Genomic DNA, 13,869 nt, shown 5'->3' with positions numbered 1-13,869 from the left:
CTCCCTCACGGCACCAAAATCCCTCATTCACCAAATTCCCAAGCTCACACTTTGTGACTAGCTGCATTCAGTAACTAGCGCTGTCTTCATGCTTGCTTAATTCAGTCTGGGATTACAGTCATTTCAGGGATTACGGTCTTAAATTGTTGAACTCAATGTTGAGTCCAGAAGTTTGTAAAGTGCCATGCAGATGGCAGCAGAGCTTTGGTGAAACCACACCTGGAGTACTATATACAGTTCTGGTCTAGGTACCTAAAAAGGATATGCGGGCCTTAGAAGGGGTGAAACAAAAGCTCACTTGATTGATTCCTAGGATGAGCAGGTTGTCCCATGAGGAGAAGGTACCTAAAAAGGAAATGCGTGCCTTAGAAGGGATGAAACAAAAGCTCACTAGATTGATTCCGAGGATGAGCAGGTTGTCCTATGAGGAGAAGCAGAGGAGAATGGGCCCATAGTTTCTGGAGGTTAGAAGTATGAAAGGTGATCTCCTTGAAAATGTGTAAGATTTAAGAAGGCTTGATGGGATAGATGCTCAGAGGCAGCTTCCTCTGACTGGAGAATCTAAAATAGGGGGCCATAGTCTCAGGATAAAGGGTTGACCATTTAGAGCGGAGATGGGGAAAAATGTAGTTTCCCAACCTCGGACAGCCCGCTTCTACCTCCTCCCCAAAATCCACAAACAGGATTGTCCCGGTAGACCAATCATGTCAGCCTGTTCCTGCCCACAGGACTAATTTCTTCCTATCTTGACTCCATTTTCTCTCCCCTTGTCCAGACTCTACCCACCTTCATCTGCAATTCCTCTGATGCCCTCCATCATATCAACAATTTCCAGTTCCCTGGCCCTAACCACCACCTCTCCACCATGGATGTCTAATCCCTCTGCACTTCCATCCCTCACCAGGATGGTCTGAGGGCTCTCCACTTCTTCCTTGAACAGAGGCCCGAACAATCCCCATCCACCACCACTTTCCTCCGTCTGGCTGAACTTGTTCTCTCACTGAACAATTTCTCCTTAAACTTGTCTTACTTCCTCCAAATAAAAGGTGTGGCTATAGGTACCCGCATGGGCCACAGTTATGCCTGTCTCTTTATGGGGTATGTGGAACGCTCCCTGTTCCAATCCTACTCAGGCCCCCTCTCACAACTCTTTTTTCGGTAGATCGATGCCTGCTTTGATGCCGCTTCATGCTCTCGTATGGACCTGGAAACATTTATCAATTTTGCTTCCAATTTCCACCCCTCCATCACCTTCACATGGTCCATCTCAACCCTTTGAGATGAAGATATTTTTCCCCAAAATATAAAAGCAAAATACTGCGGATGCTGGAAATCTGAAACTAAAACAGATTCCCTTCCCTTCCTTGACCTCTCTGTCTCAATTTCTGGTGATAGACTGTCCACCAATATTCATTACAAGCCCAATGACTCCCACAGGTACCTCGACTACAGCTCCTCACGCCCTGCTTCCTGTAAGGGCTCCATCCCATTCTCTCAGTTCCTTTGCCTCTGTCACATCTGTTCAGATGATGCCACTTCCAAAATGGCGCTTCCTTCTTCCTTAACCGAGGTTTCCCACCTATTGTGGTTGACAGGGCGCTCAACCGCATCCGACCCATTTCCAACGCCTCTGCCCTCACACCTTCCTCCACCCTCCCCACCCAGAGCCATGATAGTGTTCCCCTTGTCCTCACTTTTCACCCCACCAGCCTCTGCATTCAAAGGATTGTCCTCCATTACTTCCACCAACTCCAACATGATGCCACCACCAACACAGCTTCCCTTCACCCCACCATCTGCATTCCGTAGGGACCATTCCCTCAGGGACACCCTGGTCCACTCCTCCATCACACCCAACACTCATCCCCCTCTCACACACCTTCCCAGAATCGCAGAATGTGCAACATCTGCCCTTTTACCTCAGCCCTCCTCACTGTCCAAGGGCCCAAACGCTCTTTTCAGGTGAAGCAGCGCTTCACTTGCACCTCCTTCAATTTGGTCTACTGCATTCACTGCTCCCAATGCGGTCTCCTTTACATTTGAGATACCAAACGCAGGCTGGGTGACCGCTTTGCGGAACACCTTCAGTCTGTCCACAACAGGCCTTCCTGTTGCTTGCCATTTCAACGCACCACCCTGCTCTCATGCCCAATTTTTTCATTGGCCTGCTGCCATGCTCCAGTGAAGCCCAATGCAAACTAGAGGAACAGCACCTCATCTTCCAATTAGGCACTTTACAGCCTTCCGGACCCAACATTGAGTTTAACAACTTCAGACCATGAACTCTCTCCTTTTTTTTATCCCCTTTTTTCAATATTCATTTTTATTTTTTAATCCACTTATTTTTATTTATTTTCATTTTTATTCATTGTTTTATCCCCACCTTTTATCCTATTTTTGATCTTTTTCCCCACCACCATCCCCTCCCCCATCCCACCCCCACAAGAGATATCTATCACTTGTTCGTGTTGTTCTTTCCAGAGTGCTTAACCATGTCCTGCTATTATCACATTCTGTTTTCTTACCTTAATGCCACCATCAGCACATCCTTTAGCCAGTACCACTACCATTAACACCCTTTTGTCATTTTGTTCATGACTTCTTTGTCAATCTCTCCTATGCCCCCATCTATCACTGGCCTTCTCTCCAGCTTCACCTGCTCCATCCCCTTAAACAGTATAAATTTCACCACATTTTTACTTCTCTTTAGCTCTGAAGAGTCATACGGACTCGAAACGTTAACTGTTTTTATCTCCACAGATACTGTTAGACCTGCTGAGTTTTTCCAGCACTTTCTGTTTTTGTTTCTGAATTCCAGCATTGGCAGTATTTTGCTTTTATGTTATGTGGGAAAATATCTTCATCTCAAAGGGTTGAGAATCTTTGGAATTCTCTACCCTAAAGCACTGTGAATGCTCAATTATTGACGATAATCAAGGCCAAGATCAACAGACTTTTGGTATCTCAGGAAATCAAGGGATGTGGTAATTGGGTGGTGTCATGAAGCTATTAATGCAGATAATATTATTGGAAAATATTTTTCTTTTAAAATAGAGGTTTAGTCTGTGGATGTGTCTTAATCGGATTAAAGCCAGCTGGTTTGGGTGCTTTGATGTGTACTAGTTTTGAGATGTAAACAGAGAGGTAGAGTGCATTTGCATTTTTTGAATAGAGCATTCAAGAAGTGGAGTATATTCTGGCACCTAGCCAGCAGAGACCAAGCAATATGTTTATATTACTAATATAATTGGTACTATAAAGGGGTTTTATTGTTAGAGAGGTGGAGTTCAAAGTGGATGGTGATACAATGTGAATTTACATTCAATGGGCTTTGCTAGGTATAACAAGACAACCGCTGTGTGTGTGTAGAGGAGAGGCAATGTGAGATCAAAAGCAACTGTAAGCCTCTAACTGTCTCCAAAGCAGCTAAAGTGAAAAGAACCTCATTCTGAATTCGTAGGGTGAAAATGCTTTGCCTGGTGTCTGGTTAAGTCTATGGGTTGCTGTTACCTTAATGGAGATTAATTTGGGAATTTAAAAGTTATGATCATAGTAATTTGTAGCCACATGTATATATTTAACTTGTGTAAATTAATAAATTGATTCATTTAGTTTAATATAAAACCTTTTAAGAACTGGTAGTATGATTCCTGAATTTAGGGTTGCATCTCAAACATAACACTTAAAATGATAAGTTTTGACAATTGTTTAAAGTTTCCCTCCTGGATTTTAAAAAAATAACTCAGTTTTACCAACTGCTCGGTCATAACAGGTGGTTAAGAGAAGTTGAAGTCAAAGATTGGCCAAGATCATACTGCACGGTGGAACAGGCTCGAGGGGCCGTATGACTTACACCTGCTCCTATTACTTGTGTTGCGTTTCATCTTCTCTCTCCTCAGGTTCTACCCCTCTGCCCTTCAAATTTGTCATTATCACCCCTCTCAAAAAAAAATGCTTGACCCCTCTGCTCTTGCAAACTACCGTTCCATCTCCAACCTCCCTTTCCTCTCGAAAGTTCTGAAATCTATCTTACCAATTCGTGTCCTTGTTTCCTGGAACTCCATGTTTGAATCCCTGTGGTCAGGTTTCCAACCCTGCCATTGTACTGAAATGGCTCTTATGAAGGTTACAAATGACAACCGAGTGACTATAACAAAGGCACCTGCTCTTCCTGTCTACGGCCTTTGTTACAATTGATCATACCATCCTCCTCTAATACCTCTCCACTGTCATTCAGCTGGATGGAACAGCACACATTTCATTCTTATCTAGCTGTAGCCAGAGAATTGCCATCAATGGGTTCTCTTCCCATTCCAGCAGAATTGCCTCTAGTGCCACCAAAGGGTCTATCCTTAGTCCCTTCCTATTTCCCATCAACATGCTGCCCCCTGGCGGCAACATTCAAAAATGTCTGTTTTCACATGTATGCTGACAGCACCCAGTTTTACCCCACCACCACTTCTCTTTACTCTTCCGCTGTCTCGATATTGTCAGGCTGCTTGTTCGACATCCAGTACTGGATTTGCAGAAATTTCCTCCAATTAAATAATAGAAAGACTGAAGCCAGTGCCTTCTGCCCCCGATGCAAATTATGCGCCCCTGCCATCAACTCCATGGCAATTGTCTGAGGCTGAACTGTTTGCACCCTCAATCTCATATTTGATCCCGAGATGAGCTTTCAACCACATATCTGTGCCATCACTAAGACAGCCTATTTCCAGCTGTGTAACATTACCTAACTCCCCACTTGCCCAAGCTCTTCTGCTGCTAAAACCCTCAATCCATGCCTTCATGACCTCCAGGTTTGACTACTCTAATGCACTCCTGGCCATCCTCCCATATTCTAACATCCATGAAATTGAGGTCATCCAAAACTTTGCTCCTGTATCTTAACTCACTCCAAACCCCATTCACCTCTGCACTCACTGATCTGCAATGTCTCCCAGTTAAGTAATACTCTCATTTTGAAATTTTGATTTTGTTTTCAAATCCCTCCATAGCTTCATCCCTCCCTATGGATTTTGGATTACAAAGGACACCCCTTCCAAATTTAGGAATGCAATAATTGTACCCATCTTCAAGAAGGAAAATAAATTATGCAGTGGAAAATATCAAGGTATTTCCCTCTTCAGGCAAAATCCTGATACACATTCTCCTGAACCGCCTACTTCCGGTGGCTGAGGAAATCATCCCAGAGACATTGTGTGGCTTTAGGCCTTCCAGAGGAACCTCCGAAATGTTCTTTGTTGCCAGATAAATCCAAGAAAAAAGTCAAGAACAACACCAGGGACTCTTCATTACTTCAATGACCTGACCAAAGCATTTGACTCAGTAAATCATGAGGCTCTATGGATCGTGCTCCAAAGATTTGGACGTCCAAGAAATTTCATCTCAATCCTGCAATTGCTTCATGATAAGACTGCAATCATCTTGAGTGAGAGATCTGAAGCAAATGCTTTCAAGATCTGGACTGGGGTCAAGCAAAGTTGTGTGATAGCCTCCATACTATTCACAATCTACCTGACAGTGGCTTTCACCTCATGAAAGATCAAGTGCCCTCTAGATTAAGTACCATCGAGATGGAAGACTCTAAGTTTGGTGGCCTCCATATCAAAACTGAACAGACAACCATAGATATGTATGGACTACAGTTTGCAGATGACTGCAGTATCATTGCCCACTCTGCACCAGATTTGCATGCCACTCCTGACCTCTATAATTCTGTACGCAAGAAACTCAGCCTGTCCTTGAATGTCGCCAAAACAAAACCCAAATCAATGTACATCTGGACAGCCAAATATTCCACCTCCCACAGATGTTTAAGGAGAGACCTCGATATATGTTGAGCACTTCCCAAATCTCGATAGTTATCTTTCTCAAAAGGCCACCATTCATGAAAGGATCCACACCACATCAGCTATGCCAGTTAGCCTTATAAAAATTACAGCAGCATTTGACCACAAAGACTGCTGAAAGTCAACAAAAATCTTAGTGTACAGAGCAGTTGTCGTCACCATGCTCCTGTACTGCAGTGAGACCTGGACTGTGCATTAGCGATTCACAAGAGCGAGAGAGAAATTCGAGAGAGAAATCAGCAATGCCTTTGTTACATCCTCCAGATTCAATGGGAGGACTGTTGAACCAATGCTAGTGTCCTCCTTAAAGCTAGATCAAGCAATACTCCTGCAAAATCAACTATGATGGACCGCCAAATGTGTCTGCATGGCTAAAAATTGTCTCCCTCGACAAGTCCAGTTCTCTCAACTCTCAAATTGGCAACATTCCCAGGAAGGACAAAGAAAATGCTTCAAAGATACACTGAAACTCTCCCTGAAGTGCAGCAGCATTGACCATAATGACTGGCAGAAGCTCGTTACCAGCTGCTCAGAATGGCGACAACTTGTCCATCATGTTTTGAGTCCCAACGCCTTAATGATGAGGCAGAACGATGGCAGAAAATGAAAGAACTCCTGCACTCCAGGTCTCACTACCTCGTAGAACATCCTGTCCCATGTGCCCAAAGATCTACAGGTCGAAAATCAGCCAACTCAGTCACATGAAGACCCATAGCAGAAACTCTTGATCCTGAGTAGACATCATCCTTGAATCGAAGGCAGGCAATGACAACACACACAGGCCTGTGCCACCAGATATTAAGAGTAGACTTACTAAACTGCTCCGGATTACCCTGCAAATCAAAACCTTAATGAGCAGCAAGACGTTAACTCGTACTAGAGGCAAAATTTAGACTTTGACAATGGAGGAGAAACGCTGAGAGGTATGGAGCCAAGACCTTCAGCATTATCACTTTTGTTAAAAGCACAAATGTCAACTCAAGACCAAACCTACCATACTAAGCTGCACCCAAGTTCCACAAACTTCATAAATTACCCACACAAATTGCACATTTTTAGCTGGTCAAACTCCTACAGATCCCTAGTACATTTGAAGGTCTCTTGACTCTGGACTTCTGAAGACAGATGTTCTTGGAAAACCAGTTTGAAAGAGGGTATGAAGGGAGAAATATAGACACATATATACTATAATGGAAAGAAAGACAAATTTGGGGTACAGGGAGGAAGCAACTCTTGAGTATAAAATGCAAAGGGAGTGATGAGGTGAGTAGAGAGCACCCGTGGGATGAAGAAGTAAGTAGCACTACTGAGCCAGAGGGAGAGGGATGGAGAAAAATAACAGCCAAGATCCTGCTGAAAAGACAAAACCCGTGGGAGGAAGGCATCACTAGGTCTGCTGGGAAAGCAGGGAAGGTTTCTCGCAAGCCTCAGTAGGCTCATGATTTAAAATATCTCTGGAATTACTCTGAGCAGTATAATAGCATGGGCCATTATTAGCAACTCAGGGCTAAACATTGTACATACCACACTCCACACAAGCTCCAAAAACTTCATAAATTACCCAAGTAAATTACACATTTCTAGCTTGTTAACACTTCAACAGGTCCCTGGCACATTTAAAGGTCTCTGAGGCTTGGCTCTCCCAGGCTATATGCTGGACATGGTAAGTGAGGTTCCGTCCTAAGCAGAATGTTCATTATTTATCAAGCAAACAAGTTCTACGTGCAAATTTCTCAGTAGCTCGAAGACTCAGGCATAGTGATGGGATTCCATATGAATCAAAAACTAGTTGGCTGAAAACAACACACATTTAAGTGCTTTCTGGAAAGCCTGGGTATGAGATTTTAATCATTTGTCTTCAGGGAAATTTGTGAAAAGTATGGAAAATAACTTTCAACATGACCGCCTGCTGCAAAATGCCGAAAGACCAATTCGTACATTGTATGAACCAGATCCTAAACAAGCCCCATTCTGGAGATTTAGAACAACAAAAAAGCTTACAGCAATTATTCAAGATGGCACCTTTTAAAGTTAGTAATATGCAAACTATTATTGGATAGATCATAATCAGCATGTAAGGAATACAATCACAAACATTAGGGAATTTTTTCTGTTTGTGCTTGTATTACACATTAAAACTTTAGTGTTATAGATGTACACAAGTCAAATTCTACATAATGGGAAATATCTTACTGTGGAATTCTACATTTAGATGTAATGAAGCCATCAGGAATAAATATTACAAGTATTATGAAACATTAAATTAACAATAGCTTACCTTTGTTTCTCTGTTTCTGATTTTATCTCCTCTGTTAAAAGAAAAAACACAAATTCAGCAAATATCAATACTTTATAACACCAATTTAACAACAGACCTATCAATAGATGACAGATACTTAAGTCAATCCAAAATAAAAACAGGAAATGCTGGAAATACAGTGGTCAGGCAGCATCTGTGCAGAGAAAAAATTGAGTTAATGTTTCAGGCCTGTGACCTTTCATCATAACTGGGAAAAGTTAGAAATATACTAGGTTTTGAGCAAGGGGTGGGTGAGACAAGGGCATTGGAAGGCCTGTGATAGGGGGGAAGACAGTAGAGACAGAATGACAACAGTTAGTCATACAGGGCCAAAGAGAATGGTGATGGGGGCAAGAATAGGTGTGCTACTGTGCAAAAATGAAAATAAAGAGAAAAACCAAAACATGCAAAGAAAAGGAAACAATATGGTTGACAGAATTTAGTCTGAAAGGAGGTGTTCCGCAAAGTCGTCGTCCACTCTGTGTTAGGTCTCTTCAACGTAGAGGACACCACATTTTGAGAAGCGAATATAGTGGACTAATTTGAAAAATGTACACACAAATAGCTGCTTCACCTGGAAGGAGTGTTTGGGACCTTGGACAGTGAGGAGAGAGGAGGTAAAAGGGCAGGTGTTACATCTCCTACGTTTGCATGGAAAGATGCCATGGGAAGGTAATGAGGCATTGGGGGTGATTGAAGAGTGGACAAGGGTACCACCGAGGGAATGGTCCCTTTGCAATGCTGAAAGGGGGGGTGGGGGGTGGAAGACGTATTTGGTGGTGGCATCAAAATTGCGGAAAATGATCCACTGAACACAGTGACTGGTGAGGTGGAAGGTGAAGACCAGCGGAACCCTATTGTGGTTCTGGGATGGAGGGGAAGGGGTAAAGTGTAGAAGTGCGGGAAATGTGGCAGATACGGTGGAGGAGGGTCCTGTCAACCACGGTGGGGGGGAGGGAGGGAATTCTTCATTGAGAAAAAAAGACATGTCAGAAACACTGTGGAAGGTTGCACCATCGAACAAATGCAACAGACGGCGGAACTGGGAGAATGGAATGGAATCCTATTGGGTGTAGGGTGTGAGGAAGTATAGTCGAAGTAGCTGTGAGAGTCGGTGTTCCAGTTCTGATCCAGTGAAGCTCAATGTAAGCTTGAGAACAGCACCTCATGTTTCAATTAGGCACTTTACAGCCTTCCAGGCTCAATATTGAGTTCAACAATTTCAGAGCATAAACTGTTTCCTTTTCTTTGCATGTTTCAGTTGTTCTCTATTTTCACTTTCAGACAGCAGCACAACTACTCTAAGTATATATTTTGGTTCTTTGTTTCTTTTCTTGACCCATCACCATTTCTCTGGCCCTTTAAAACTAAATCTTCTGTATTTCTGTCTCTCCTGACTTACACCCTATCACAGGCCTTCCTTTGCCCTTGTCCCATCTACTGTCTTGCTCAAAACCTATTACATCTCTAACTTTTCCCAGTTCTGATGAAAGGACATCGACCTGAAACATTACCTCTTTCTCTCTCCACAGATGTTGCCTGTCCTGCTGAGCACTTCCAGCATTTTCTGTTTTTGTTTCAGATTTCCAGCATCTGCAGTATTTTGATTTTCACTTAGTCAATCCAAAACTGCCTATACACTTGTGTCTTCCTCTGTTTCAAATATTTTCCAATGCTCGCTTAAAAGATGCAATAATCTCTGCCTCAACTATTTACTATAGTAAAACAATCAATGGTCCAACAACTCTTTACATAAACAAGTTTCTACTGTCTTCTCATCACTCAGACAATTTGACCTTCTTCCCCACCTAGTAACTAACCTCTAAAAATCAAAATATTAGTCTTTACCATTCATCCCATCAAAATGCAATTTCCTTGCTCCCTAAGTCTCTCTCCACAATTTGCAGCTGAATTGGTCAGCCTAATGTTTGTTGCTTCAGCAATCTGAAATTCCTGTGGCCCTGAAGTTTCCTTCTTTCCACATAATTGGGACAGGATGCTCTTTTGGTGGCAATGAACTGGCAGAGAATCAGCCATGGATAAACAGAATGTTATATGCATGTGAGCAGACAGCCCTTAACAAAAGATTTCTGGGGTCGCAGTGAAATGGGTGGGCAGGTAGGCAGTCAGACAGCAATGCCAGCTGCAATGAATGGGCCATGAATAAATCAACAGGTTTATTTGTTTTGAAAGCAAAGAGAAAAGCCACAGGAAGTCTTCAGGTCAACCGGCTACACATTTGGGGGAATTCTGCAGCAGGTCCCAGCAGTCTGGAGCTAGCCAGAAACATTGGAAGATCGGGGATGTAGGGAAGAGCAGGAAAGATCAGGGCTAAGATATCAGTGCCAGCAGCAACACGTGCCAGGTGATTCAGGTAGCAGGTAGAATGCAGGTGAAGCCCAACGCAAACTGGAGGAACAGCACCTCATCTTCCGACTAGGCACTTTACAGCCTTCCGGGCTGAATATTGAATTCAACAACTTTAGATCTTAAACTCCCCCTCCCCCTGTTTTTTTTCAATAATTTATATAGATTCTTCTTTCCCCACCTATTTCCATTATTTTTAAATCTAAAACTAAAACCTTGTTAGTCTTTTCCACCCCACCCCCACTAGAGCTGTACTTTGAATGTCCTGTCTTCCATTCTTAATTAGCACTTTTCTTAGACAAATATCACCACCTTCAACACCTCTTTGATCCTTTTGTCTGTGACATCTTTTGATTATCTGCTCCTATCACGGCTTGCTTATCTCCACAATCACCACACCCTCAACTTCTCTCTTCCCCCCTCGCCCCCCCCCACCCCCACCCCCCCCCCACCACCTTAAACCAGCTTATATTTTTCCTTTCTCCTAACTATGCTTCAGTTCTGCCGAAGGGCCATGAAGGCTCGAAACGTTAACTGATTTCTTCTCCACCGATGCTGCCAGACCTGCTGAGTTTTTCCAGGTAATTCTGTTTTTGTTTTGGATTTCCAGCATCCGCAGTAGCTTTTAGCTTTTTGTTTTTAGCAGGTAGAATGACAGTTCTAATTGCGGATTGCATGGTTTGGGAAGGGGAAACCATGTGGCAAAGTCAGCTAGAGACAGAGGAAGGGAGGAAGTGTGTCCTGGAGATCTGTAAGGAACAAAATATTAAAATATACATTTAAATTTAGCATTCCTGCCTAAATACTTTCCTGATCTTTGGCAACAAGCCTGATGGCTGATACAAGGAAGCTCTGAGAGTGGGACATCTCAACAGACAACTTGCGGATACAGCCAGCAGTATGCAGACTGACCAGCTTTTTTTTTTAAAAAAGCATAAACTCTTAAGTATAGGATAGCAGCTATTGTCTTAGTTGCTGAGGATATATTAAAAATCTTGTCACAGTGCTGCTTACGGATGCAACAGATGTTACAAGTGCAGATATTTTTAAAACAGTTCTCACTGACAAAGATAAAAACAAAAAGCTAAAAGCTACTGCGGATGCTGGAAATCCAAAACAACGACACCCTCAATGTCTCTCTCTCTCCTCCCCCCCCACCTTAAACCAATTTATATTTCTCCCTTCTTCTAACTATGCTTCAGTTCTGCTGAAGGGCCATGAAGGCTCGAAACGTTAACTGATTTCTTCTCCACCGATGCTGCCAGACCTGCTGAGTTTTTCCAGGTAATTCTGTTTTTGTTCTCACTGACAAAGCCTGACAGGATTTGTCAATGTATTTTAAGATGGAATATTATGTTTTTCAAACAGTAATGCCAAATTTCAAGTTAGAAATTCACAATAGATAATCATTGGCGTGGTTAGAAGACAAGAAGTTCATTAATTTTTACATTTACAACAAACATGCATCACTACAAGGGCTCTGGAGGATGCTTCATAATTATTCCGAGTCAACTGATTCCCAATCTACCAAGGGCCAAGGCAAAATTCTTTCAGTCAAATAAAGCACAGAAGACTCTTGCCTTAAATTACTAGAACCCCCAGCAGTCCTGTAGGAGATTTGCATGGCTTTAATTAAAAACTAATAAATTACCAAGAGAAACTCCAGGTGAGGTAAAACCATAAGGAAACAAAGGAAACAGCAGGATATGTGACTAGCTCACACAACTAGACTATTTCATTTCAAGTACACATAACAGTGTCAGTGTAGCTGTTTAAGAAGTGAGAGGGACAAGAAAGAGACAGAGAAAGACAGAGGTGGTGGTGAATGGAGAGAATGAGAGAAAGAAAAAAATCAGAGAGGGGGAGAAGAGGAAAGAGAAATATCACAAGAAAGCAACTTTCAAGTGTGGGTGGAAAAGGAAGGAAGAGACGAGTTCAGAGCACCTGTGAATGAAGAAGGGGAAAGAAGCATTACTCAACCTGACTGAGAGAAAGCAAAAGAAAATGCAAAAAAGCCCAACCAAGATCACGTTTCCATATTCCTCCCCACAAGATTTCTCTGATTTTTCAACAAGGCCTTGGTTATTTTTTTTCTCCATAATAGAGTGCATATTCTATATTACCCTCTTCACCCCTCCTACCAAATGGCTCTCCAAGAACATCATTCTTTCTTCCCACTCATGCCTCTCCATGCTGGCTCTCTCTGATCAACTGAAAAATTTCAAAATGTTCTGTCACCCCATCCTTAATTATAGACTCCAGTAACGTTCCAACAACAGATGTGAGGTTAACTAGCCTATAATTCCCCAATTTCCCTCCCTCATCTTCCTCATCCTCTACAAGAGCAGGTCAAAGGCTGGGAATTCTGTGACGAGTCACTCAACTCCTGACTCCCCAAAGCCTGTCCACCATCTACCTACAAGGCACAAGCCAGGAGTGTGATGGGATTCTCTCCCCATGCTTGGATGAGTGCGACTCCAACAACACTCAAGAAAGCTCAACACCATCCAGGACAAAACAGCACCTTTGATTGGTAAACCCCACCCCCCGCCCCCACCTCATCACCTCTTAGATGGGAGGCCTCTTATTTTTAAACTGTGTCCCTTAGTTCTAGTCTCTCCCATAAATGGAATCATCCTTTCAGACTCCACCATCAAGCCCCATCAGGATCTTTATGTTTTAATAAGATTACCTCTCATTCTTTTAAATTCCCATGCATACAGGTCCAACCTGTCCTACTGTTTCCGCCTCCATAGCATCATGTAGTTCTATCTCTACCTGAATCTATCTGTTGCTAAAATCCTCATCCGTGCCTTTGTCTTCTCCAGAATTTACTACATCAGTGCTCTCCTGGCCGACCATCCATGTTCCAAACACTATGTCAGATCACTCAAAGTTCTGCTGTTTTTCCTATCCAATGCCAGACCTTTCTCATCACTCCTGCTTCTGTTGCATAGTAACTGAATATTGCGCTCCAGAAACAACTCTAATCATGTTAATTACATTGCAAAAGAGGCAGGTTCAAACCAGTGAAAGGTAACTTTAGGATGGATAGCGGGAACTTCACACTGAGGAATCAACGTATCAAATAGACTTCCACATAGAATATTGAATGTGAAAACCCTAGAGGTATTCACAACAACTTGTATTTAGTACAGTGCCTGTTAAGAAAAATGTCTCAAAGGACCTCACAGAAGCATAATCAAAATATTGATTAGCAGATTCAAAACATTCTTGAATTATCTGAACTTTAATTCCAGGTTCTTATTTGTCATCCCTCTCCTCGTTCCCCACCATTGGCAGCCATGACTTCAGTCACCTAAGCTTCACACTCTGGAATACCCCTCC

At 42.7% G+C, this 13,869-nt stretch overlaps 1 protein-coding gene across 4 annotated transcripts in view; it reads right to left on the bottom strand.

Annotated features, from left to right (window-relative positions):
- Positions 1 to 13,869, bottom strand: part of arfgef1 (ADP-ribosylation factor guanine nucleotide-exchange factor 1 (brefeldin A-inhibited)) — a 301,506-nt gene that overhangs the window by 228,545 nt on the left and 59,092 nt on the right. For all 4 annotated transcript variants that reach the window (XM_078540375.1, XM_078540378.1, XM_078540377.1 and 1 more), the window contains exon 2: positions 8,134 to 8,164. In XM_078540375.1, coding sequence (XP_078396501.1) covers positions 8,134 to 8,164 — 31 coding nt within the window. The remainder of the gene's footprint in view (positions 1 to 8,133; positions 8,165 to 13,869) is intronic.

Source organism: Cetorhinus maximus, chromosome 4, assembly GCF_964194155.1.
Source record: "Cetorhinus maximus chromosome 4, sCetMax3.hap1.1, whole genome shotgun sequence".
NCBI lineage: Eukaryota > Metazoa > Chordata > Chondrichthyes > Lamniformes > Cetorhinidae > Cetorhinus > Cetorhinus maximus.
This window is presented reverse-complemented; position numbering and strand designations above follow the sequence as displayed.